This window comes from Aythya ferina (assembly GCF_964211825.1).
Source record: "Aythya ferina genome assembly, chromosome: 5".
NCBI classification, from domain to species: domain Eukaryota; kingdom Metazoa; phylum Chordata; class Aves; order Anseriformes; family Anatidae; genus Aythya; species Aythya ferina.
Window position 1 is genome coordinate 5,392,684 of NC_140301.1, and position 27,984 is coordinate 5,420,667.

General features: G+C 38.9%; 1 protein-coding gene and 1 long non-coding RNA gene across 3 annotated transcripts in view; one reads left to right on the forward strand and one right to left on the reverse strand.

Moving 5' to 3' along the window:
* Positions 1–233: 233 nt before the first annotated feature.
* NUCB2 (nucleobindin 2) lies at positions 234–26,261 on the forward strand. Of its 2 annotated transcripts, none has more exons than XM_084521938.1 (13): positions 234–417; positions 6,626–6,769; positions 8,141–8,248; positions 9,539–9,665; positions 12,357–12,460; positions 13,226–13,411; positions 14,071–14,161; positions 15,702–15,760; positions 17,314–17,406; positions 18,423–18,512; positions 19,057–19,227; positions 20,443–20,524; positions 22,420–26,261. In XM_084521938.1, the coding sequence occupies exons 2-13, from the start codon at positions 6,626–6,628 to the stop codon at positions 22,530–22,532; spliced, it is 1,368 nt and encodes a 455-aa protein (XP_084378064.1). In that variant the 5' UTR covers positions 234–417; the 3' UTR covers positions 22,533–26,261. The 2 variants fall into 2 exon arrangements, with proteins under 2 accessions (XP_084378064.1, XP_084378065.1); XM_084521939.1 differs by having other exon boundaries at positions 242–417; positions 6,626–6,773; positions 8,148–8,248.
* Positions 4,870–27,984, reverse strand: part of LOC311437999 — a 31,803-nt gene continuing 8,688 nt past the window's right edge. The window contains exon 2 of the long non-coding RNA XR_014693888.1: positions 4,870–6,315. This is a non-coding gene — a long non-coding RNA (uncharacterized lncRNA). The remainder of the gene's footprint in view (positions 6,316–27,984) is intronic.

Sequence of the window (27,984 nt, forward strand, 5' to 3'; positions counted from 1 at the left end):
GGGCGGCGGGGCACACCACAGCCCGCGCTGCCTGAGGCAGCCATGAGCCCCCCCCGGCCCCCCCGCCCCGGCTGCGTTCCCGCCTCCCGCCTCGCGCCCCGCCTCGCGCCGGCCGCCACGTTCCTGCTCCCCCTCCCACCCCCCCCCCTCCGGATTGCGTTGTCCAATCGGAGCCCTCCGCGACGGCCGGGCCGGGGTCGGGCCCAGCCAATCGCCGCGCGCCGAGGGGGCGGGACCTGTGCCCATGGCAACGGGGGCGGTCGGGCCGCCACCCCGCGCCGGGCCTGGCGGTGTCGCGCTCTATCGCGCTCTGTCGCGACGTATCGCGCCGTGCCGGGCCTCGCCGCGCCCCGCAGCCCTTGAGGAGCCCCCCGGGACCCCCCCTGCTCACCACGGAAGCAGCCGGCCTCCTGCAAGGTACCGGGGGGGGAGTGGGGGCGGGCGGGGGCCTCAGCGCGGGGCAGCTCCTGTCAGGGGCCGCGGGTAACGGCCGCGGGTAACGGCCACAGGTAACGGCCACAGGTAACGGCCGTGCCCAACGGCCGCGCCTCCCCTCAGGCTGTGCCGGGGGCTCCTGGTGGGGCCGCTGAGGGGCCGTCGGTTCCCCTCGGCTCCGCCAGGCCGCGTGAGGCGGAGGGCTCCTTCCCCCGGCCTCCTGAAACGGCCCCCGGGCAGCGAGGGGGGGACCTGTGCTCAGCATCGCGGCCCCCCGGGGGCGAGCTCGGCCTGGGGCTTGTTGTGGGGCTGTCGGGCAGCGTGGGGACTCGGCGTGCTGCAGCTGGGAGCAGTGTGAGTCTCGTTGGCCTCTGACCGGGTTAATTGACGTTAAAACGGGAGGTAGCGCAAAGTTTCAAACTAATACCGGCCGCTGGCCTGCTTAAAACTTCATCAGCAGTTAGATGAGCAGGCATCTGGCGTAGGCAGCCGGTGTAAACTTGCTTGTGGCTTGATGAGTCACAGAATCACAGAATTTCGAGGTTGGAAGAGACCTCAAGATCATCGAGTCCAACCTCTGACCTAACACTAACAAGTCCTCCACTAAACCATATCCCTAAGCTCTACATCTAAACGTCTTTTAAAGACTTCCAGGGATGGTGACTCCACCGCTGCCGTGGGCAGCCTGTTCCAATGCCTCACAACCCTTTCAGTAAAGAAGTTCTTCCTAACATGCTCTTAACACAGGCTGGCAGGTGGTTATTTTGGCGTGTTCAGAAAAGCCCACTGAGGAAATAGAAACTCCGCAACAACAACGAAAAGATTCGTTTTTGAATGAGAGTCAGAAAAAGTTCCCATAATTTGGCTGTGTGGCAGTGGTGCTGGACGTAAGCTTGCATTTTAAGCGTACTTAAAGTGTACTTAAGTACGCATTTTAAGCGTACTTAAAGGTTTTCTTTCAAAAGCTGCCTCCAAGTGATGTGTACATAACTTAACCTGTAATCATGAAAGGGAAAGCGGTAGCTCTCTGAGGTAAGAAAAAATGTAAAATGTTATAATACTGACTCAAATGTCAGAGGTGTGAAAATATTGACCCGTACTTATAGTGATATACTGACTAAACAAACGTGCTTTAAGAAGGAGAGATAACATCCCTTACTGTTAACTTGAAAGCCTGTATCAGTGTTGCCTTGATCTGAAGCCTTTGCAACAGTGGTGCTTACCTAGTAAATTATTGTGCTCTCGTCCATTCGTTTGCTCAGTGAGCAGAAGAGATCTCTGTGAACCTCCTGTAAGATGTGTACCGGACACAAGTCTTCCGGATGGGGTTATGCTTAGCTGTAGCTGAAACCACTGCCAGCTACTTAAGCCAAATCAAAGCAAATTACCGGCAAAATTCACGTTAATTTCAACAAGGACAGGTCTTGTTCTGCAGTAGACATGGTTTGGAAGTTGGAAGAATGAAAGAAATTGCATCCTATTAGAACAGTTGTAAATATTTGTCTTCCTCATAGGTAATTCAGGCAATGTATAGTCTATTTTTGTGATTCCATTTCTTGTGCTTTATGTTCTTTATAATATGAGGGAGATGTTTTTGTACATTTGTGCTTCTAGGAGTGTAGAAATCAGCGTGAATTAGATGGAAATAAATCTCATTAGGCAACTACCATTAAGTGCCCAAACACTTTTAAATCTGGCTCCGTTATGTTAGATTTAAATTTATTCCTGTTAGCCATATTCTGTTCTCTTACCAAAGGGGAAAAAAAGGCTATTGAGGTCCTGATGCAATCAAGGTTTACTCTAGCATGGTCATCTCTTGCTGACTAGAGCAAAATGTGTACTAGTGGGTGATCACATAGAATAACTGAAATAACTTTTGAAGTTAGAGTAAAAGCAGACTTTTACAAGCAATCTTTCTGTTGCAGGTGGTAGCATGTTTGAAATGAGGTTGGTTTTTATGCCAGCACTGACAAAATTGCTGCTTGCACTTATCCAAAATGAATTTGTGAGATTCCAGGTTTGCTGTCGTATTTGTTCCATATGTGAAGTTGTAGTATGGGAAGCTACGTTTTATACTGTTTCTTGATTTCAAATATGCCTTTTAAGCTGATAAGAATTTTTATCTGATACGTACTGAATTCAATACAAGTTTATGCTTGCATGTTAGTTTCAGAAATCTTTTTTTCTAGGACAACTTTACTGTAAAGGATTGATAAAATCAACCAAGTTTTAAAAACAAGACTAACACTCGGTATTCTTCAGTTTGTAACATGTCTTTATAGACACTGATATTTAGTTTTCTAAAACAATGATGTTAGCTTCGTGGAGACGGGTGTTTTATAAATATGCATGTGTATTTGCGTGCACACAGGTTTTTAAATATATTGCCACTAGAATTAAAAACAGTTGTCTTCTCAGGCTTTGCTTCTGACAGGGCTAAGCATGTGTAGGAGCAGTCTGTATATGTTTTGCTTCTGTGCCATCCTTATTTCTGGAGAGAAAACTCTAGTTCCATTGAAAACAGCATGTGGTTCTTTCTCACTTGAACATTCATATTTTGTGTTACTACATAGGATCTCCCAGCATTTCAGTGACTCATTTAATAAAACAGCTGAACAGTATTTTCAGCATTTTTTTTTTTTTTAAAAAAAAGGTTCTGTCAGCAAATGTTGTACTACACACAGCTGAGGCATGCTGTCTTTTCTGAGAAGCTGAAAAAAGAAGCTGTTCTATCAGCCAGCTTGTAAATGTAAAACGGATGAAGCAGGAAAACTTCATTGAGAAGTGAGAAAAATAAGTACAAGAGTCAAAAGAAAAGAATTTAAGTAAGCATGGTGAGAAGGAAGGACTCCCCTGTCTTTATGTACTTAAATGATGTGCAGGTATATCACTCAGAGGTGACAGCTAGCTCAAACTGCTAGGAGCGCTTTGTCTCCTTCAGATATATTTGTAATATAATAATATTCCAGTACTGAGTTCAGAATATTCTTAAAAACACGAGGATTAGTGGATGGGATCAATGTGTTATTGTATCATTTTTATTTTTTTAAAGCAGCACTTCCTATGAGGATTGTTGACATTTCCAACAATACAGCATTAAAATAGGAAGCCATAGTATAGCTGTGACTGTAGAGAATATTGCAATCATCTTTTATGTATGCGCCATTTCTCACACAAGTTTAATTACTTCCATATCAGATACAGCAGGCGTGCAGCAGATTTTGTGAATAGGTAGGCTTTTTCTGCAGGTCTGGATTTACCCATCATGGTATACACTGGTGTGGCAAGTGCAAACACGCAATGTAACATTTACGGTGCTTATCATCTGCTTCTTATCTGCTGAGTTTCTAGATATACAGGCACTGTACGCTGCTATCACTGTGTTTGCCTATTTCAGACTTCGGGCATAACTTCTTAAAACATATTTGTTGCTTTGCCAGGAAAGCAACGGAGACATCAGTACCAGAACTCTGCTGTTTCCTGGGCAAGAGTTGTTAGGTGAATGAAAAGTAAATTTTGTGAAAAAGTAGATGTATTATAATCACCCGACAGCTGTGTAAAATAGGTGTGCTAATGCCATGCTTTGCTGCTTGCGTTAATGTGGCTGGAAGTAGCATGTAAAGCTTTAGAAGCTGCGTTTTGTACTTCTCTTTCAAAGCTCGTAGCTGTTAATGATCCAAATGTCCGATTCTTTTCCACTGGAGTTGATAGGAATTTGTGATTGAATTTAGTGGGAGATCAAGGTTGCTGGCAGACATCCTATTCCTTGTCTTTTCCAGTTGGATTGTTCTGTTCAGACAAGTACATTGGTGGCTCTTTTTCCTGCTCATTACCTCATTCTTTTAGCTCTCACTAAGAGAGAGTTTTTTTTTTTAACGCTTCCTACTCAGAGAAGTTTTTACTTGGTTTTCTTCCCAAATACTGGCTTTGTTTATAAACTACATTATTTGTCAGTTCTGGAGCACCACATTTATTGTTAGTTCTCTCTGTGTGTTACAAGTATAAATGTTTGTTTATGTCTTTATCACTTTAGAACTTAGTTAATTTGGAAAGATGAGTTTCTTGTTTGTGATGCAAGCAGACTAGCGTTTTGCTGCCTTTTAATCTTGGTGGGCTACGTGTCTTTTACTAGAATCACTTAATTTCCAAATGCAAATCATAACAATAGTTCTGTCCATTTATCTTCAAGATAGGAACCATTGAATTATTAAAGTCAGCTGGTAAAACTTAAATTTCTCTTAAACTGTGAAATAGCAGCAGGAAGAGTAGTAGTAACGATAGGCTACAGCAAGGCCACCATGGGCGGGCAGGAAGACCTTTGCTGTGCTTTAAGTACTGCTGATGGCAGTGCCCAAATTGACACTGCTCCCCTTCTGCACACTGTGATTGGCTGTTGACTTGGTGGCTTCTGGTCCTTGCAGGGGAAACCCCGTCTTTGAGTCAGCATCAGTCATCAGTAGATCTACTCTAAAATGCCTGGAAAGGGATGGGCACCTTGGAACGGGTTTATCAAGAGTCAGGAACTGCTGAAGGTAGTTGATAACAGGCTGGGCCTCGGACGAACTCTTAATAACAAAGTACTTCGGGGAACAAAAAACAGAGTCCCATTTTTCTCTCATCCTGCCTCTCATCACTTCTTTCTAGTTGCTGAGTTTGAGAATCATGCTCAGTTTTCTCCTGCAGCTGACTTTGCAAGGGGCCTGGTTTCTCTTTACTAGTACATGTCAGAGTAACGTGTTCAGTGAGTCAGTTTGGACTGTCACTGTGACGATCTAAAGGTTGACTTGTCTTAGTCACCTGCTTTTATAGAGGTAAGTTTTGATACTTTTTTAATAGTCTTAGACTATAAGATACCTAAATACAGTAACTCTGTCTTCATTAGGTAATTTTTTATTTTAATAAATGTATTTCCAATGTATTCTTTATAGCACAGGCTGCATAAACAGGTGGGTTCCTCAAAGTGCTACCGGAAAGCCTGTGTTAGGCAAAGTAGTCTGTAAAGTCAGCTGCGATGATGAAGACATTTTTGTTTATCCACTTTGTCTTCTCTGCTCTTAATTTTTTATGGTACTTGTGGATTTTTATTTTTGCCTGTTGTATCAACGTGGCAACAATACAAACATCTGGTGCACAACCTGAAACAAAATTGCTGGATGGGCAGTAGATAGCCTTATTTTCCAGAGCAGTGTCTCACGTCAAATAGATGTCAAAACCAATTTGTGGTACCATCCAGTCTCTCCAATTACATATAACAGCATGAAGTTACAACGACTGGTATTTTCAAAGAAACCCAAATTGCCTGTAAGCATGAATCCCACTGAAAGCCAGCAGATCCAGTGGCATTCAGTCTGATTAGTGCTTTTGTTCTATAAGCTCTGTGACTACTGTAGTTTAAGATGATACAGTTCCAGTTGCCCATCCTAAATCTCTGTTAGAGGTTACTGATCCCTCATATGAGGGTTGGCAGAACAACATATTTGCTTATTCCTTAGTTTCAGTTCCATTTGAACACGTTACATATCAGTTTTCTTGAGCAGCAAGGGGAAGAAGTCCTCAGAACTTGTGTACTCCTCTCACCTTGAACTGCTGATCCCCATCTCCACAATTCACATGTCCCTAGAAGTCCCTAGGAACGACCTAAGCCAAGTTGATCAGACTTCCCAGTGGGGACCTGACAAGCGCTGACATTGAATCCAATACACTCAATGGGGCAGCAACACTAGCTCCTGCCATCCCATCTGGTAGTGATCAGATGTTGTTTTTTTTTTTTAAATTGAAAGCAACCGGTATGTGCTATAACTGAACAGAATCCATTTACGTTCTTTTTGCTGAGGATGTGATTAATAAAAGAGCTTCAGAGAATCCTTGTCATTCTCAAGCCTAGAAAAAAAAAGCTGGATAAGTAGGTGTATTTTTACCTTCAACTATTGCCTAGTCTCCAATAAAAGAGAGAATATTATCTCTATATTTCCCTTTTATTTTTTTCTTCTTTCATATACTACTTTTATGAATAAAGCATATCAACAATTAACACTGTATCTAATTCTTTGAGTTCCAGCATTCTCTGAGAGCAGTAGAACATGTGAGAAGTAGGTTATTATAGGTATCTATGTAGGAATGTCAAAGAATTCTCATCAGCACAGTATGATAACATCACTTATGTTATTTTTGTGACTTGGTCTCGTTTCAGATGAAGAGGCTATCTCTCCTGCCCCAGCAATGTATTCTGCTGATGTCATGTCTCTTAGTGGCTTTGGAAGCTGTGCCTATAGACATAGATAAGACAAAAGTCAAAGGAGAAGGCCATGTAGAAGGAGAGAAGATAGAAAATCCAGTAAGTATAATGAAATTAATCTAAGTAGTTTGTACTAATTGTTAGTAATCTGGTTATAGCAGCCCTCTGTCCTGAAATTTAGATGTTTTTTACTGGAGCTATATGCAGGAAAGAAATGAATATTAGCTGATATTTTCAAACAGTCTACCATCTGCTGTAGCGGGGCTCCATTTAAATTTGTTCTCTTTTCTTAGTTATTTTCTGTGAGCTGCTAAAGGTGAGGTAGCAAAGTGAATGAATTCCCCAGTTTACAACAGGAAGCGCTGCTTATTTTTCCACAGAGACTTCTTTCAAAGTGAATGGAATTTCCTAAGCCACCAATGTTTCCAGTTCAGTGCTTCAAATAGAGCAGGAAAATGTTTGATCAGGGGAATACAGTTAGCTTTTGCAAGTATGAAGTTTTTTCAACAACAGACATACTGTGTTTGTAAGTGCTACAAGCGTCTTCAATGAAAACACATTGGAGATCTTGTACTTGCTAAAGTACTTCGTAATGTACTACAGTAATGTACTTGCAGTTTTTTGTTGTTGTTGTTTTTTTGTTTTTTTTTCCAAGAAACAAATCTCCGGTATCAGCTTTTAATAACTGAACAATACCGTTGTTCCCTGAAAGCCAAATAAACTCTTGTTGAAGCAGATTTTTTTTCCAAAATTAAATTGAGTCTAGCAGTTCTATTTCCACTGGATTGCCCTTACTGAGAGTGGGTTTTTTTTGTACCACAGCATCACAGGAAAATACATAAAGAGAGCGCATGCCACAGGAAGATGAACTGACCTAGTGTAAAGTTTACCTAATAGGTTAAGTCCTGGTTGTAGCTCTGGTTCGTCTGCCCTCAGCTGTGCAGGTTCAGTAATCTCATACTAACGTTAAATGTTTCCCAGACATAATATCTGCTTATTTTTTGACAGATACGCTGATTAAAGCCAAGTATAACTTCTCGTCGTTGATTCTGGCAGACTGGGGGTGGCTGTCTTTCTAAAAAGATTTCTAGGAAATGCAGCAAATAGTCTCTATTTTCTTTTGCATCTGAGGGAAAAGAATAGGCACTATTCTGAACTGCTCTTGAAATCATGTAATGAATTAATTGCACTGTTTAAAAAAGAAAACAATGCTATATGAACATGACAGATGCTTGCATATGACATGGATTGTTAAATATCTTCCTCCTCTGTCATCAGTTACTGACAAATTAATTATAAGAGTAAGTTGCTATAGGGCAACGATGCAGATCAGAAAAATGAAAGATACTTAGGACAGCTTAATCCCTGTGTAGCTGAGAATTGGAGTTTAGTTTAATAATTGTATTTGAATGAAGTAAAATACTTGGTAGCGTATTCTTTCTTTTCTAACTGTAACCTCCTTTTTTGAAGGATACAGGGCTTTATTATGATGAATATCTCAGGCAAGTAATAGATGTCTTGGAAACAGATAAGCATTTCAGGGAAAAACTCCAGACTGCTGACATAGAAGAAATAAAGGTAGGTACATAATGTTAAGTGAGTCTAATTAAATCCATAATCATGAACTGTGCAAGACAGATGTAATCTTTCTTTGCTTTTTCCTTCATACTCCTCTTAGTTTTTGTGAGCTTAAATTTCCTCTCATTTTTCATTTACCGAGATATTCAGCTCTTGCTAGAGCTTTTCCTTTAGTAAAGAGACAGCAGGTGTTCTATTCCTTCAAGAATATTCCGTAGTATAAAACGAAATCTGTACTTGAATGCATGGTTCCTGCCTTCTGCCTATCCACTAAAAATCCAGTTTCAGACTCCATCCAGGATGTACGTTCATTTACCTCTGCAAGCCTAACTGTCATTTGCTTTTTCCTGCTGAGCAATTTGGAACACTAATTCAGACAGGGATTTATATACCTTCTGAGATGAAGATATTGTCATATTGATTAGTGATACACTGTGGAAGAGAATTAAAAGAAAGTCTGATTTTGAAGTCTGGGGAAGTTGAGGAGTTGTACTAGAGGTAAAGCCATTGTGTGTAAATTCCAGAATAACAGACTTCTGGCATTCTCCACTGCTGTCCTTTCTTCTGTGCCAATTCAAATAGCACTCTCTCCAAAACTCCAGTTCATTTTTGTCTTACGCGTTTCAATTTCTAGCTCTAGGTGGTGGTTGTTCTACTTTCCCATTTCTGATCTAGAAATTCTGCAAGGGACAGGTGGGACACAGTCTGAAGTGACAGACAGAGAGGACTGCTTTCTGCATTTCTTTTAATTTCTCATGGTACCGTTGGCAGTTCTTGACTCTTTCTTCTGTGCTACATCTAGTGCAGCTCATGAAGGTTACTAACCATTTCCAGAAACTGATAAATATTCTTGCAGTACATGCTGGCAGCTGTCATTGCGCTTGTATCTTCTCCCAAGTCTTTCAGCTGTTATCAAATGTATGGAGAATACAGCATTGTGTTTATCTCACAGCCCTTTTGAACCAATTTGAGAACATTTGATCAAGCAATTTGTCACTGCAGCAGCAATACCTCATGAAGTTGCTGAAAGGTCACACTTCTGCTCTTTAGGGGAGCAAGATGTTTAGAAATTCTCTTCTCAGAAAGCTTCTGGGATTCTCTTTTTCTACAACCATAAGCTTAAAAAAAATGAATATGCTCTTTGAAAAGAATTTGAGATTCTAATAGCATGGGCTACAGTATTGGCAAAAGACTGACAGTAGTTTGCTGTCTTGCTGATTATCTCTAATGGGAATTGTGAAGGCTACTTCTAGTTTTTATCGATAACTGATAACTTTTTTTTTTTGACAGAGTGGAAAACTAAGCAGAGAACTTGACTTAGTTAGCCACCATGTGAGAACACGGCTGGATGAACTTAAACGACAAGAGGTGGCAAGATTAAGAATGTTAATTAAAGCTAAAATGGATTCTGTTCAAGGTAAGAATACAAAATTTAACTAGGTGGGTTAACAGATGAGGTTGCATTGGACAGGTATCCAAAATGTAACAGCTATGCTTTCTTTGTTGACAACATAACAAACATGATCTGAAAATAAGAGTGTCCTTTCTGACCAGGCCAAGGGACAGTAAATATACATCTTGATAGGAAACTGGAGAAAAAAGCCATCTATTTTATAAATAACAACTTGATTTTGGCAGTGGATTTTTCAGATACTTCTAATCCTTTCTTAGTCTTTTTTTTTTTATAGCACATCAATTTATAGATCACTCGCCGAGAACTAGCAACGTATACTAACTAGGCTGTTTCAGAATACAAGACAGAATGTTTAATGTTTTTGCAAGGTGGAAAATGATTTTTTTTTTTGTAGTCAGTTAACGTTAAGTTTCCATTTTCTCTTTTTAAATCCTTTTTCCACCAATAAGAACTATATTACAGGTTTATAACAGACATTAAACGTTTAAATTCAGAAGATGATTTTTCTTGTTTTTGAGGATTTTTTAAGGTTTTGGATGAAAGAAGAACATTTGGGTTGAAAAAACTTTTTTTTTTTTTTTTTACTTGCTAATGAAATTGCTTGAACATATGCAATGTCTTTTAAAGAACAAAGTATACAGGTTTCTCAAGAATCTGATTGGTATAAGTTTGTTTGGGAAAAGGCACTATCTGTTTTCATTGCTGAAGAATTTTTAAAGTTTTCATCTAGAACTAAATCTAAGATTCTTATTGGGTATTACTTTTTGAAGATAATTGGTTGCCCTTAAATATTAAGATCATACTGGATTGCATGATCTTGTATCCAAAACTGTTTTTCACAATGAAGCTTGAATAAATAGGACTTAATTTGTCTGTGCAGATTATTTTCTTGCTCATAAAAAATGCTGTCAAGTAGGAGGAAGGGATCCCACTGAATGGAATAGGTAATATGTGAATCTAAACTACTGTAAGAAAAAGGATCTGTCTTCTAGGCTAATTCCATTGAGTCAAATTTAGAGATGGTAAATAGGCCAAAAAAGTATGTGTATACAAATTTGTGTCTATGGGGATGTCAGGAAAAAAGTGTGATTAATTTGGGAAAGAAGGTATTTTTAGAATACTACTACCTTTCCAGTGTGGTTTTTTTTTTTTTTTTTTTTTTTGGTGCAGCTGTAGTACAATTAATGAATAATGATACAGAGTTATTTGAGAGCTTCAAGATAACCTTTCTGTCCTTTGTTTTCTCTTCCTGGAAGTTCTAGTGCAGAGAGTGCAGTCCACCAGTAGCTAGACAGTGCAGACCAGACCTCCACAGGAGTCAGTGCATTGCCTCACGTACCTGTCAGCCCCCATGCTTTGTCATTCTCAGGAGGTCTTTTAGCTGCTGAGAGCTTGGTCTCGTGCTCCTATTGCAAGCAAGCAGTCCAGCAACATCATGTTGACACGGTGAGCTAGTTGACAGCAGCTCATGATACCTAGTTATATTGGTAGTAAATGTATACTTTATTTTTTTAGTGATTTAATCAACTAAGTAGTTCTAGCCCTATTTCCATAAATCAAGAGTAACTAACAGAGCATGCTTTAGAAAAATAGTTTTTTCCTACAGCAGATCAAGCATATAAATACATTCTGTTGCCGTGACAGAGCTTACATTTAGAAGGAACAAGAACAGATTATACCAGTTCAAAATATTCAGGTGACTACTAATGTGAAAGAACAAGAGTGGGAAAATATTTCATGAAGTTTGTAGTGGGCCCTGTCAGTGACTACTTCACATCATGTATAACTGTATGCTCAGATTATTTATAAAATATTTATAAAAGTATCTGCACACCTATGCGAAAATCTTCTCCATGTAATACCATGTAATATCTTAGCCTTCTATCTGTTAAAATACAAAAAACTTTCTTCTCAGATGGATCAGGTTAAAAAAAAAAAATCACAAGACTTGAACATAAGCCCTGTCTATGTTGTGTCTTGATCCAGATGTATTTTAAAACGTTTGCACCAAGAATCTGCTGAACTGACCAGTACAGGATGCAACAATGTTAGGGGTTGGGTGACTTTATTCAAGGACAACTCTTAGATATTACAGTACTGTGGCAAGTAAATGCTGTCAAACAGAATGAGTTGTTTCTCTGTCTTTATAAGGAATGAAGGAAAACAGGTTTTGGGGCTTTTTTTTAATTAAAAAAAAAAAAAAAAAGCTTAAAATTACACTTCCAGAAAGTGTTTCATAAACAGGCTAAGTTGCATATATTTCAGAAAAAACATGATCTCACCAGGGAGGAATGATGTTTGAAATATGCCCCAGACAGTGTGTACTGTTTTATGATAATACAAATACAGCACTGAGTGTGAGAGAAACAGTTTACCAAGGGATAACAAGTTCAAAATGATATTTTCCATTTTTTAAAAAAACATATTCTTTACTAAGACATCTGGCAAAAGCTTGCCAACATTGTTGCCCAGAACATATCAAAATATACGCTGTTTAAGATAGCATTATTATCTAGCTTTACCAGTTAAAAACCTTGGTAGCAGCCACACTTTTATAATGAAAAAATTATTCAGTCCTCAAGGAGCCTGAGGTACTTACAAAGCACAAGCTCCTGTGTGAATGTATTTAACTTCCTGATCTTGTTTGCTTTCAACCTTATTTTAATGTTTTACATTTGTACCTTGTTCTTTCAGACACTGGCATAGACCATCAGGCTCTCCTTAAACAATTTGAGCACCTGAACCATCAGAATCCCGACACATTTGAACCTAAAGACTTAGATATGCTGATCAAAGCAGTAAGTGCTAGACATCAACTACTCTGGGCTGTTTTTTATTGGTATTGTGTTTTTTTTTCTTCTTTACTACTTTTTTTTTTTTTTTTTTTTTTTTGGTAAAGGTGATATGCAGTTTTCAGTTTCAGAGAAAAGTCAGTTGTCTCCATTGCACACTTGAAAACTATTGTCAGTGTACATTACACTAGAAAGAGCCTAAATTTTGCATCCTTTAATACCTTGACCTATCTGAAAATAGTGCAGCTCTAAATCCCATACAAGTACTTGTCAGAAGTTCTCCCCTCACTCCTTTCTCTCTATATAAATGGCTTTGTTGATTTAATCTGTAATAAACTACTGCAGAGTAACTCCCATTATTAATGGAGGCACTGCTCTCGTTAAGTTCTAGGGGAAGCTATGAATGTTGTTATGCTGTAGTAAACAAGGACTTAATGATACTATTTGAAGCTGTACTTAATTAGCACATACTTAACTTGAGTTAATTTATTATTAATTGAGAAAGGATACCTTGATGCAAAAGTTGTGTAAGCAATTGAACCTTTGCAAATTAAATGCTGTGAAAGTAATAGAGGGAGTGAAGAGAGATGTTTATGTTCCACTGTTGTGTGAAAGGGGACCACAGACTAGTCTACCTTGTGTTTAAAAGGGAAATGGCAATATTACCAGCTGTGTCCCTAGACCTGAACAATGCAGGGTTTTTACATAATCTTATATAATGTGTTAATGTAATTATGTGGCGTAATCATGTGTACATATCTATATTTTTAGGCTACAAGTGACCTGGAGAATTATGATAAAACCCGCCATGAAGAATTCAAGAAATATGAGATGATGAAAGAACACGAGAGGAGAGAGTATTTAAAAACACTGGATGAAGAAAAGAGGCAGCGAGAAGAATCCAAATTTGAAGAGATGAAAAAAAAACATGGAGATCACCCTAAAGTTCACCATCCTGTAAGGCTACAGTCTGTCCTTACATATTTTTAAGGAAGCTTTCCTTTCCAGTAAGAAAAAGCTAATAACAGGAAGCAAATAACAGGAGAAATCCTCTTTATTCGCAGGATTTTTTTCTTATTGATGTGGGAGCAGAGTGTGGGAAGAGCACCGAGAACATTACAAAACCCACTATGTGTACTTGCTTTTTTTTTTTTTTTCCTATATAGGTAGTCTATTTGCTGGCAGAATTATTATTTACAAAGAAGCTAAAATGTACAGGGAAGAGGCAAGAAGGATATTCGAAACAGTAGGAATGCCTTCATGATATACTTGGCTTGCAAGGAACTAACTCAGAGCATCATTTTCTCTAGAAATGGCAAACCGATTGAGCCCCCTTGAGCTGTTGCTTGCAGATAAGTCAGTGTGGCCATGGCTAATTATACAAGCATTCCTTTCCCCAGAATATGCACTTTCTTGCCACTTCCCTGGGCCTTTCTGTCTAAAGGAAGTATGTGACCTGTGTAAAAGGAAATTGAAGTAAGTTCCATTAATTCTATTTGGACCATGACTAGTCAGGGAAAAAAAAGAGCCTTTCAGAGAAATTATTTTGCAAAGCTAAGGCAGTAAAATTACACTTAATCATCTTTTGAATAGTTTTCTTTGTAACCAATCCACAGGGAAGCAAAGATCAACTGAAAGAGGTATGGGAAGAAGCAGATGGACTAGATCCTAATGAATTCGACCCCAAAACATTCTTCAAATTACATGGTAAGAAGTTTAGTTTAATTTAATTAGCAAATGTTGTCACTGTTATATTCTGCTGAAGATATTTATCCGGCATGTTTGTATTATTATAAGAAGTCTTAAAACTCAAGCAATTTGAATGAATCCAAAATGTATAGAGAAGATAGCTGTGTTATTGTGTGAAAGTTTACTGTGGGGTCTAAATGCTGAAAATGAAATCTTGAAGTACTCATAAAAGCAGAGAGCAAATAACCAGAAGTAATTGCTCAGGGAATTCTGGGTACTCACAGATCTCTCAATAACTAAAACGTTCACACACTGTGCTCTAGGAATAAGTCTTCAGAGGTGTGTTTGGGAAAACCTGCTTTCTCAACACCTCAGCAGATGAGTGCCAGACACCCCTTATCTTTGGAATGGTCATAGAAGCGCCAAACCTCTCAAGTAGTTTCAAGACTTCCCTAAAAAGCACAACTCCAAATGTTCCCTGATACTTGCTCTGCGTTGCTGAGCAGTCTGCTATTAGAACAATGAAATAATAGGAGGGAAAAGTATGCATCTCAATAGGCGTTTTGTTTTAAATATGATTATATAAATTGTAACCTTATATTCTGACCTTGTGAAATGCTTCATAATAAAGTATCCTTAAGCAGAACCTGCCTGGCACTGGACTCTGAAGGGTACAGTACAAAGAATTCGACTAATGCCAATGAGAAATTAATTGAAGGAATGGTCTAGCTTGAGTCTAACCTTTTATCTTGTTTTATTTATATATTTATTATATTTAGATATTAAACCTTATTCCTTCTTTCTAGAAAGATCTTGAAATGTAGTTTTTTGAAAAATTTTGCTCTTTTATGCAAGTCTTAATAAAACAGCAGTAGGTAAAATAACCTTTTGCCTTAAAGCTGAGTGTATCAAAAACTTTGAAGCAATTGAACAAAAATATTGCATAATAGCCCTTACTTGAAATAGAGATTCCCTTTCAATTTCAGATAGCAGTAACAATACAGCTATTCAGAGTAGAACATAGCATACAAGGTGGATTGTTGCCAAGTATTCTTCTCTTGGATTGTTCATCAAAACAAACTTTAGTGATCTTTTCTTAAGCACTGCACCTTTATATAAATTTTGCACAACATTTGAGAGTCCTCCTGCTGGTTAACAGTGTTTATCTACTGACTTATGTTATTCCTGGATCTGTTTACCATTGTAGTTGTAGTTGTTAAATTGGGACAAGTTGTTCTCCGCAATATTTTCTGGCAATTACACTGGTTGCAGTCCTGTTGTGACCTATTTCAGTTTGCTAATCTAACAACTAGGGAGAATGTGCCAGTATTTAACCAACAGTTAACAGTCAGGTATCCAAAACCAGCAATACAGTTCAGCCAGTGTCTGATAAAAACCTGAAGAGAAAAACTGACATATGAAAACAGCATCTTGTTAAATGTGATTTTTAATCTGTATGGGATGTGTATGGTGATACATATTCAAATCCATGGAGAACTATTAGATATATTACTTTCTGTACATACTCATTTTGTATTTTCAACACTTCTTATTTTAGATGTCAACAATGATGGCTTCCTGGATGAGCAAGAATTAGAAGCCCTGTTTACTAAAGAGGTAAAAAAAAATAAAAAAAAAATAGTACAGGAACTTTACTTGTTTCAAAAAATGCTTGCAAGAATGTCTGTATTTTCCCCAAGTATATATAGGGGCTTTGGACTACAAATTAGAATACTCAGGTTGAAATGTATGAACCCTACATGTTTCTACACAACTGTAAAAACATACGAGCAGGGAAAATAAAGGAGTTCAAAGAAAGGACTCTGACACCAGAGATGTATCGCTCATGTATTCCTCTGCTACAAACTTGTTAATTATGAGATTTCATAATTAATCTGCAGAACAGCTGTACCTGTACAGTTTGCAGTGCTGAACTACACATGTGCTTTGGCTAGCTGTAGCCTGGTAGAGGTTCTGAAGCTGAGTAGCTGTGCATGCTCAGTGCTAGTCATAAGCCTGTAGAGAGAAAGAGGGTCACACACTTAAATACTTAGGCTGAAATTTTTGACAACGTTGAAATGAATTCATTTGCCTCATCAGATGTATACATCCATTGAAGGACACTTGTGCGCTACGGAAGTGGATACAGGGATTTCACCTCACTTCTGTCTAGCTAGTTTGGAGCACATGGACACCTAATAAAGTAGGCAAGCTGTTAGTGTCTTTAGGCCTTGGTTCCTTCTCTGTAAAAATACAAGTATTAATGGTACTTTGCCTCCCAGCGTAGCAGCAACGTACTGAGATTCTACAGTGATGGGAGCTGCAGGAACAATGCGTGAAAAAAGGTCTTTGGCTTAATTTTTTCAGTAGGTTCTGTCACGTTATAGCAGGAAAAAAAAATCCACACATTCCCATTCAGAGATCCATCATTATAGCTGCAACTAACTGAAGATTTTTTTCTAGATTTCACAAATCAGGGAGTAAATATACTATACACTGTATAGACAAGGTGATAAATTCAACCTACTCTAAATTGTAGAAGACGTGCAATTTGAAAATACAGATTTCTAATAGTACGCTTCCATAATACTTTTCAATACTACTATATGGCAGTGTTTTTGACCGGTATGCCCCAGCATTTTACAGTGTTGTAATTAAAAAATAAGTTGTCTGGGGACTTACTACTTAGGGCTAGGAAAGGTAAGAAATAAGTAGAAGCAAATAAGCATGAACTCACCAGAAGGACAGCGTGCACAAAGAAAAATGGAATATTAAGCTAAGCACTCAATGTCTTGTGATATCCTGAATGCTTACAGTGTGAGCGGCATTCTCCAATTAAAAAAAGTGTTTCTGCCCTGTTCTCTAAACTCTGCCTGCTTTGAGTCAAATATAGGATGTCTGTGCATACTGAGGTCAATTTCACCATGATGTCTGAAGCACTGAATTACAACAGACCCCATGAATTAACTGAAAACTCGATCCTTAGCAATAACGACAGGCTTACTTGTTGCTTAAGTACTATCATAAAAGAGATTTATACCCATAGAGACACTTGGAAAATGGTGAACTCATGTTTTCAGCAGCGTTTCGTACTACTGTTCCAAACATGCTCAGTGATTTGAATGAGCAGCCCTTTCTCCAAAGTAATATTTGATACATTTGAATTTCAGCTAGAAAAAGTTTATGACCCGAAAAATGAAGAGGATGACATGGTTGAAATGGAAGAGGAGAGGCTGAGAATGAGAGAACACGTAATGAACGAGGTATGAACTAACACTTAACAGATCTGATATTTTCCTGCTACACTGAATAGAACTCCTGATGTAACAGGTTGTCTAAGTACAGTGCAAGGACATGAAACTATTGTTGCTAGGATTCACAAAGCTACAGTTCTCAAGTCCTATGCCTAGATGTTGATGTAAATGCTTGCAGATTAGATTTATTTTTATTTAAGAAGTTCCAGAGGAAAAACTGTGCTGTAGCTTCCATCTTTTGCAGATAAATTAGAATAGAAATTTCTTGTGAATTTTCTCAAACAGCAAACACTCTAAACATGCTCTTACACCTAGCAATAGGGTAAGATTTTGTGGGAAAAACAAGTAAAGCAATATCTTCTTTCACATGGCTGGCCTTCATCCCTTCAGAAGAGGCCAGAGCACTAAAAGCATTACTTATGGCAGTGAATACCAGTGTTGGTTCTCTCTTTTTAAAGCTCAGGAAACAGAGGAAAGGGAAAAGGATGTTTTGATCTACCATTTTTTCCACTTGTAGTTTTCTCTATTCGACTATATTCCTTAAGGCTGAGGAATGGAGCAAGCCTGGACTCCTATTACTTGTGAAGGGAGTAATTTCCTCCCTTACCCTTAAAGGTTTCTGACATTTTTGTTTTTATCCTGTCCAACAATGGAGATTACTCTGACTCAGAATCAAAAAAATTATTACCAGAAAGCTACAAACCAGTTTTCTCAAAAAAGTCAGACATCCTGCTATTAGTGCTGGGGCTACAACCACACATATTTTACTTCAAAATTGATTGGAAATATAAAAGTCTTATTTCCATTTTTTTTTTTTTTTTAACCACATGTGAGTGTGAGGAAAGTTTTCAGAAGTTGTTGTAGGCATTCATTTGAAAATTGGACAGTTTAAAAATAAAATGGTTGTACTTGAAGGTATTTACATAATGATTTTAAACGTGAAGATATTTACATAATGATTTTAGGCATTGTCTCCAGCAAAACTCATCCTTTAGGTTGAGCATGATTTTTTTTTCTTCTAATAGGTTGACATCAACAAGGACCGACTAGTGACTTTGGAAGAGTTCCTGCGAGCTACAGAGAAGAAAGAATTCTTGGAGCCAGATAGTTGGGAGGTAATGAGAATGTGTTCCAAGTGCAACATGCTGCATTATTACCATCACTCTAACCAGGAAACCAGATGGCACGTCTGTGACCTTTGCCTTTTTTCAGTCTTGTTTTGGTATGCGTGTGTGGTTAAATGCCTTAGCAAAATGTAATGTACAGAATGTAACACACTAATTTAACGCAGATGTAATCTTTGTGGTTCACATACAAAGAGAAAGTCTTGCGCCACCTCGTGGAGTCTAAAAAATTTTCTACTTGCTTTTTCAAACATAAAATGGGCATTCAAGATACGAATCAATTCTGAGGGAGGATTAGAGCTCAGCTGGAAGCAAGATGATCTTTTTCTCCTAACTCTAAATATGTCATAGAGTTTTGTGAGGAAAATGGCTGAGAAATAACAATTTTTACTGTTTGAGTAAGCATACTGACCCTTTGCATTGTCATTTAGTGACATCCAGTAAGTTATACAACTCAGCTAATAATTTCAGTGATAATGTAATCAAAATAGATGTGCATTCCTGCCTAGGTATTCACGTTTGTATTTCCTTGCAGACACTAGATCAACAGCAGCTTTTCACTGAGGATGAGCTGAAGGAATTTGAAAGTCACATTTCTCAGCAGGAAGATGAACTTAGAAAGAAGGCAGAAGATCTTCAGAAACAGAAGGAAGAGCTACAGAGGCAACATGACCAGCTTCAGGCTCAGAAACAAGAGCTTCAGCAGGTACACTTAGGAGAACAGGTTTTTTTTTTCCCTTTTCTTTATACTTATATGGACACTGTAACAGGTAATGACAATCCCCAGCTCTGGAGCATCCTTTACATTGATTTCTCATATGAATCTCAGCTGAATTCTAAATAACACTGGTACTGCAGCACATCATAGTCTGTTATTTCAAATTACAGCAAACTGTAAAAGTAAACAGTCACTTGCTCAGGCAGGAAGGAAAGGATGCTGTCCAGGGGGACCTTGACAGGCTTGAGAGGTAGACCTGTGCCAAGCCTCATGAAGTTGAGCAAGGCCAGGTGCAAGGTCCTGGATCTGGGCTGGGGCAATCCAAAGCACAAGTACTTTGTGGGCAGAGAATGGACTGAGAACAGCCCTGAGGAGGAGGACCTGGGGGCGTTGGTTGAGGAGAAGCTTGACATGAGCCAGCAATGTGTGCTTGCAGCCCAGGAAGCCAACCACATCCTGGGCTGCATCAAAAGCAACACTGGCAGCAGGGCAAGGGAGGAGATTCTCCCCCTCAGCTGCTCTTGTGAGACCCTACCTATAGTACTGCATCCAGCTCTGAGGCCCCCAGCGCAAGAAGGACAGGGATGTATTAGAACGAGTGCAGTGGAGAGCCACAAAGGTAACCAAAGGGCTGAAGTGCTTCTGCTATGAAGATAGACTGAGGGAGTTGGGATTGTTCAGCCTGGAGAAGAGAAGGCTCCAGGGAGACCTCAGTGTAGCCTTCCAGTACCTAAAGGGGGCACACAAGAAAGCAGGAAAGGGACTCTTTGTCAGGGCATGTAGTGATAGGATGAGGAGTAATGGTTTTAAACTGAAAAAAAGGGTAGATTGAGATGAGATATTGCAAAGAAATTCTTTAATACAAGGACAGTGGGGCACTTAAACAGGTTACCCAGAGAAGCTGTGGATACCCCATTCCTGTGTTTAAGGCCAGGCTGGATGGTGCTTTGAGCAGCCTGGTCTAGGGGAAGGCATCCCTGGCATCCATGGCAGAGGGGTTGGAATTAGATGATCTTTAAGATCCCTTCTAATCCAAACCCTTCTGTGAAACAGTGCAAGTGTCGCACCTCAGTAGTTTGCCCATTAACCAAGATTTTACATGACGACTGTGCATATTTCTCTGAAGTGTAAATCACTTATGTCACATCAGAGAAAATGATGTCAGAGTGAAGTTTTTAACTCTGTTTTGTATTTTTTCACCAGGTTGTAAAGCAGATGGAACAAAAGAAACTACAGCAAGGAAATCCACCTGCAGGACCAGCTGGAGAACTGAAGTTCCATTCCCGTATGTATCTTTCTATGCAGACACACAAAATTTAAGATCTCCAATATGAGTCATTAAGAAAATATATTTTCTGTTGAAACTCTTAGTATACTGTAGTTTTAATGATCTGCATCGGGAGATTCATTAAACTGTCTTTAAGGGGGAAACTGCTTTACAGCAGTTTTAATTAACAGCATAAAATGGACAGAGAGGAAGGATTGCAGTTCACTGGAGTGTTTTGCCTGTTAGTTATCCTAGATAATGTTATTTTTAGGCTAAGATTTGAGTGTGCAGAGGAGAATAGGGACACGAAAATGACCAGGTCTGTCTGATATCCCATAGCTGCATTACCAGTGCAGAAATAGGTGTGTTAAAGGTAGTTCGCCTTGTGTATGCCACTCAAATCAAGTGTATTACAGCACGCAAGAATGGGAAGTTACAGTGATTTAAGTTCCACTGCTATTGTACAACCCTGCTGTTGATCTTGGATGTTTACACAAGAACTGATGTTGATGAAGCTATCATTTCATGGCTATCTGGTTAGGCAGCCAGATGAAAGCTGCCTGCTCTTCTGCTTACTCTTGAAATTTGAGATTATAATCCAGAATTGCAATCCCAGGCTAAGCCTGCAGGGAAAAAAAAAAAAAAGCATTTAAATGCTTTCAATCTGTCTGTCTTCTGTGGTCGATTTAACTGCAGTTGGGCACAATATGACATGACAAGCTTTAGATAGCATGAGCAACCAATTACTTCAACACCTATAGAGGATGATAAAGTCATAAATCATTGCATACAGTCGTGGATGACTAAAGAAGTGGTCAGGTATATTTTAACACTTCTTATCCTCTGCTTTCGTACGCATCCTAACTTTTTCCTCCCCCTCGAGAAAGGTTGAAAATAACATTTTTTTGGCTTCCATGTTCATATGTTAATATTGTAAGTACAGCTCAAGGAATTAACAGTCATCTCAAACATAAGGCTTTGGGTTATATCCAGACAGCCTTTTGAATACTGGATGGTTTTAACTGGTCCTGCAGGGCCAACAGTGAGACTTAAAACCTTAAATTCAGTGATTACAGCTCACTTGGCTGAATACCCTGAAATTCTACCCCTAAGTTACACAGTTTTGTGAGCAGAGCAAGAAATAATTGAACTTGAGTACCAATTCCATTTTATCTTGATTTGTTTCAAAGCTGCCTGTGGCTAATTTCAATTTATGACCCTTAGTTATGAGAGCCTCTCATCCCCTTGCCTCCCTTTTGTTAACATTTCACTGTGTAATAGCAGATGCCCAGGGACTTACTATAGTGATAAAGCTTAAAAAAAGGGCAGTATTGTAACAGATACTGTTCTTAATACCTGTATTATTTTATGTAAAAACTTTTTGCAGAGACATTTAGTTAGGTATCCTAAGCTTTCATTGACTTAGAACTAGTCAGTACACATTCACTGAATTAAGGAAATCCAAACTATGAAAGTTAGCCTTATTCCAAGGTGGGCAAAAGGTGAAAATTGTAAGGATTGTCAGTGTCATGATGGGTAAAATATAGGAACAAGTCATTTATATTTTTTCCCAAGCTTCCAACGTTGGGAATAAAGGTTTCATAAACATGTAACGTTTTAGAAATAACAAATGAATCTCCCAAAAGCTGAAACATTATGCAAATATAAGCACTTTACAGAAAATAGAAACAACTACCTATTTAAGAGTAAACTGAATATTGTAATTTTGCAGTCTATTGTGTAATCTCAATCTGATTTTGTTTTAAGTCACATACAAAATTCTGGCTTCCATTTACAAACAAAATAAGGTTTTATTTGATTGTTACAATACTAGAAACATTTTCTTTGATACTTTCAACATATGGGGCCAGTTTAATTGAAGAGTTGTAAGTAGTTTTATTCTTGTTTTACAGCTGGGGAGCACAAAGTTGGAGATGCACCAAAACATCCTGCAGGAGATGATCAGCCTTTACCACCAGGACATGTTCAAGAACAAGCTGCTAGAACTGATCAAGTTCACCCTTAACCACTCGTGCCTCAACTTTATAGCATCTTTATTATTTTGGGGGGAGGGTAAAAGGTAGGGAGGGAGGGAAACAAACTCCAGTGAAACAAATTCCATTTTCTTCCCCAGATTATAAAGTCATTAGGAATATTATAGGTTAAATATCAATCAGACTTGAACCATAAATTAAACTAATTTTCTTCCTGATCCATCAGTGAGAAAGGCAACAATGGGATCCTTCAAGAGGATATAATGGAGGAGGAAACAATTTTAAAGGTTTTTGTGGCCAAGAGAGCTGTTACACTCTTCTCTTAAAAAAGGATGTCTGCCATTGTGTGTTTAGACACAAATCAGAATCTTTTCAGAGAAGAAACAAGAACTGGGCTGAATATCAAGCTAAGTCTTGTTTTATGTAGAAACTCCTTCCAGAAATGCTGAGAAGCAAAGTAGGGAGAAACAGAGACCATAGGTGAAGGTCTACCATTTCCAGTACTACCAACCACTTTCTTGAGACCAAATAAAAATCAAACTTCTTACGCCTAACCTTTAGAAAACTTGCACTTTCTAAAATCCAACCACCACAAAAATGCATGAAATACTGAATATTTTTCATGTTTACAGAAGCCTGAAAATTTCACTGTAAGCCTTCAAAAGAAATACTCAACTTTGGGTGTATTGGTCTGAACCGTCCTTGTTAAGATTAATTCTGTGTGGCAGTTGTATACTGAACTGGCTCTCAGGACAGTGCTTTTGTCCCTGTTTCTTTCATCAGGTGCCAGCTGATCTCAAAATTTTGCATGCTATTAAATAAGCTTTTTATGTTGATGGAAATATTGTGCAAAACAGAAGACGACTCACTGTCTTCTTCTGTACAGATTATCCTACCTCCTATGATAATACCAGATTTTTTCAGAACGCACCGTATGCTTCAAAAAGCTCTTCTCAGACATGAATTTTTGACTTGTTAAGAGTCTCACTATTAACGCTTCTTAGTCTTTCAGCAGTTAGCTGATGTAAGTTTATGAAACATCCTGAACCAAGGGTGCTACTAGATTGTATGATTTTGGTATTGAACCAGGATAGCTCCCTCATATTTTAAGCCAGAATTTTTCAAAAACCAACAAAAAAACAAAAAAACATTATGCCACTACAAAACCACCGTAAAAGTTGATTTACCTGGGGTTTTTACTATAATGTTGAAAAGCTATGCGATTGTCCTTATTTGTCATCTGTTGAGACTACCCTAAGGTATAAACCCTGTCTTTTTTTAAACGTGAATTGTTCTGATTGTATAACGCTGGCTTTGAACTGATGTACACACACTTAAGCAAGCGTCCTTTGAATTCCCTTCCTGTTAACAGCAAGCGTCAGTCAAAGAGATCATTGGGGTTTTGAGCAAAGAAGCAGAGGCCAAGCCTGTGTTATGAACATTATGAAGAGATGTTCCTTTCAGAATGAGACTCAAACATTTTAAGCAAACTCAAAAGAGATGGGCAGCAATTACTAACATTTTGTATTGCCATTTGAGGAGTTTTTCACTAAAGAGTTGTGACTGGTAGAGGCTAGTCATGTTCCATACACATTTCATGCTTCCATCAGGATTGAGCACATTCATGATTTTCACACAATGGAATAGAACTCACTGCTAGAATAGATTAGGTTTCTTTATCTGTTTCATCTTAATTGTTATGTCACATTTCCTTTATTTATACCACTCAAGCAATTAGATTTTACCTTTTTTTTTTTTTTGCTGTTGTTCTATTTGCAAGTAGTTGACATTTTAATTTAGTTTAAAAAACAAACAAAACACCATCTCCACAGTTTGTTACTTCCATGTAATTCTAATACCAGTTTAATTATGTCTTTGCCAGGAGACTGAAATACCTTTCAACAACTTTATCTGTTTGCTAAGAGGCCCAGATATAGTTACAGCTATAGCCAGAGTAACAGCGCTTCTCAGTGCAGGGCCCTGGCTTTGGGGTTGTAGCCTGACGGTTAGGAGCAGCGCAAGGAAGGAAAAAAAGGGTGAGTTATTCAAACATCATGGAAAAGGTGAAGGGAGTTTTTTCTTCCTGTCCCACATGGAAGTTCACAAAGGAAGAGTGATACAGCCTCAGACGTTTGTAGAGAATCAAGGACTAAAAACTTTGATCTGAGAACATTTCTACCATACAAATTATTCCTTCATGTTACAACTGCCTCATAAATGAGGGCGGCTATATGTGATGCAGCATATGCTCTCAAGTGCTTGCCACAGCTCAGGCTTCAATTTCAGCATAGTATCTGTTACATTTCTATCATTAAAAACTTGACTCTCCCTGATACAGGAGAGGAGCATTATATCCCCCTTACCCTGTTTATTTTGAAACATCCAGAGAGCTTTGCCCAGAACCATTGTAACATGGGTGCTGAACTCATCTTCTGCTTGCTGCAGTGTTGTGTTGGTGGTGATTGAAGCAGCTGCTTACGAGAAGCCAGAGCTTTCATTTGTCATTTCATGAGTTAGTGAGTTTCTGGTTTTACATTTCAACTAACCACAGAGATGCATTCAGCATAAAGCAATGCTCACCTTTCCTGCAACTGCTGTCTGGTACCTAAATGTTCAGAAATGTTCTTGTCAGTGTTAATTTTAGTAATAGGCTTGCATTTTAACAAAACATGTAGTCTTTCTCCTTGTTTTTTTTAGAAGTAGAAGCAGTCCATTTTTTAAACTTTAGAATTCTCGATTGGATTCATCTCTAACAATAATGGAAGTTCTATTCCAACTATTTGCCCTAAAATTATGTGGAAGTCAACGCCTTAGTCCTCAATAGTACTTATGTTACTTAACTCCTAACTGAATAGACTTTAATTTTGCTGCCTAGATGGTTTTGAGATGAGAGCCCAAATTACAGCTTCGTGTTTGTTTGCCCAATTCAGAGTTTCATATGCATTGTTACCTCTTCCACAGGGCTGCATAGATAGCGAGAGCTGAGTGGACATCCTCTCAGAAGATGGTCCACCAGGTCTGCTCTATCAGCAGCCAAGCTTGACCTGATACTGCCTATCTAGTCCTCCTGTGTGAAGGAAGGACATCATTCGTCAGGCCCAAGCTAAAATATGTCTCTGGTTGAGCACAATACAGTCAGACTAGTTTTGTGGATTCATTCTGAAATACAGTTTAACTAAGAGTTATCTCACTGTAAGGAACATCTGCCATAGAGGTTATGCAGTGTGTTAAAGTCACACCTACACACGAATTGTTTAACTGATTTGATGCTTTTTAAAATGTCTTGTTTTCAGTGATGATTTCTTCTTTTAATTAGGTTCTCTCTTTTATGAAAGAGACTAAAAGCGTTGTATTATTCACCTAAAGCATGTTTCTGCCATGGTACTGATTTCTCAGGAGCTGTTTAAAGTTAAAAAAAAAAAAAAAAATAATACAGTGAAGTCAGGAAATAGAAAGCTATAATCACGGAAACAAGGGACTGGAATACCTTGGGCACCAGCGCTTTCACCTGTACTCTACTTCTGATTTAGGAGGTGATTAGAAGAAAACTGAATGTAACTTCATACAGGCACCAGTTCCAAGACAAAGATGCAAAGAGTTGGTTTTGTACTTGGCTGGGATTTCACTAGGAGGATGAAGGGGTAAGATTTAGTCAGTGGTGTACAAATTCATATTTTTCAGTGCAATATATGTAGAAAAAAGCCCCACTCAATACTTTGTATTGATTAGTTTTTAACTGGATTAAACTGAAACTCAGCGCAGTGACAGACGTCTAATGTTTTATTTTCAAAGGGTGAGAAATGGGCATCTGCTGCTGGGCAGGTGGTGACCAGGACAGGGAGCACTCTGCCCTGCCTCCTCCTATGGGGTAAGAGGGTTTGGGGACCAGGGAGGGGCTGTGCCAGCCCCATGCCCGCTTGGGGAAGTCTGCCAATGCAGGACTTGAGACAGTCCCAACGCTGTTCCCAAGGGAAAACAGGCGGTGGTTCAAGGTGCTGACACTGTGCATCGTTTCCCTTTCCTGTTACAGGGTTTGTGTAGGGGGTGAGCACATCCAGCCAGGCAGCTGGTACAAAGTCTTTTGGTGGCTTAGATCTTGCCTGTATGAACAACTTGCCTTTCCTGCTTGTCCCACATTTTCCTTTCTGGAAAGATGTAAAAAAGATTTTATAAGAAGTTAAGTACTTTTTGTTCTTACGGGTACCAGCTGTGTCACTGCAATATCTATTCACTCACTGATTATGTATTTAAATGCTCAGTTTTCTATATTCATACAGACAGAAAACCAACAAGTAAAACTGTAACGTCATGAGAAACTCTAGCTATGAACACCTCACACATCTGACTTGTTCCAGAGAAAACCCAGAGAAGTTCAAATGTTTAGGAGCAGATTTTGTTGTAGATTTTTTTTCTTTGCTGTCACATTTTGCTTTCAAAACCATGTGTCAGCCATTTTAGGATGTCAGAATGGCTGTAGCAATGTGTATTTTGGGGAGATGCCTGGGACACAATGCTACATGCAACCACACGAAACTTCCATTCTGTAAATGCATTTGGAATAATAATAATAATAAAAAAAAGCAGGGTGGCATTCTGCAAGGAAGTGAAGCTCTGAGCTAAGGACTGTCCTTTTGTAATATATGGAAAAAGTAGGTAGCAGATACCAGGAACTGTCATCAAGGTTGGCCCTAGAGGTATGTTTTTGTTTGCATTTTCAATATCTGCTACTTACTGAAATTAAGAGGCAGTCGTATCATACCAGTTAAGTTAGTCCCATCTGAAAATAGAGTAAGTAGCCAAATTATGCTAAGTGTTTTCTAAAAATGAACTTGCTACAACTACAAAATGGGGAACTAGCTTGAGTCCCGTAATTTACGCATCCACTGATAGCAACTACAAAAACAATTTACAGTTACCCCTATGTTTTTAATGCCTTAAAAGTGATACTTGTCAGAATCCCTTAGTGTAATTTCAAAAAGTTACTATTGAACACAACCTGATGTTGTGTTCAACAGCCTGCATGCTTGCTTGTGTGGTAAAGTAAAACAATAATGACGAAAAGGACTTTTTCCCCCTCCAAAAAAATACTCAGTTTCCTAAAGCTAGTACATTTTTCAGTGACAAATATGGAGAGGGAGCAGCACTACCGGGCTGACCTCTCCACTCTTTGCACCTTCTCCATCATTTCAAGAGGCTGTCAGTCTGAATGCCTACACAGTGCCTGCTGTTCAGCCTCTGTTTCAAACAGCTTCTGTTCCTTCAGGTGTGCATTCCTGTAACACACAATAGCAGATTCCTAGAAGATAACTCCTGTGAGCCATTTCTGTGTTATAGGAAGTGACAGTGGGTATAAGATTTTCCTCTCTAATACCTCGTTTCACACCTTCCCATTAGCCTAGAACCGTTGTCAGCAGAGCATTGAGAGGAGGACTTCAGTTTCTGTGCTCCATAACACTGATGGCACTGGAAAAAGTAGGCTGGAGA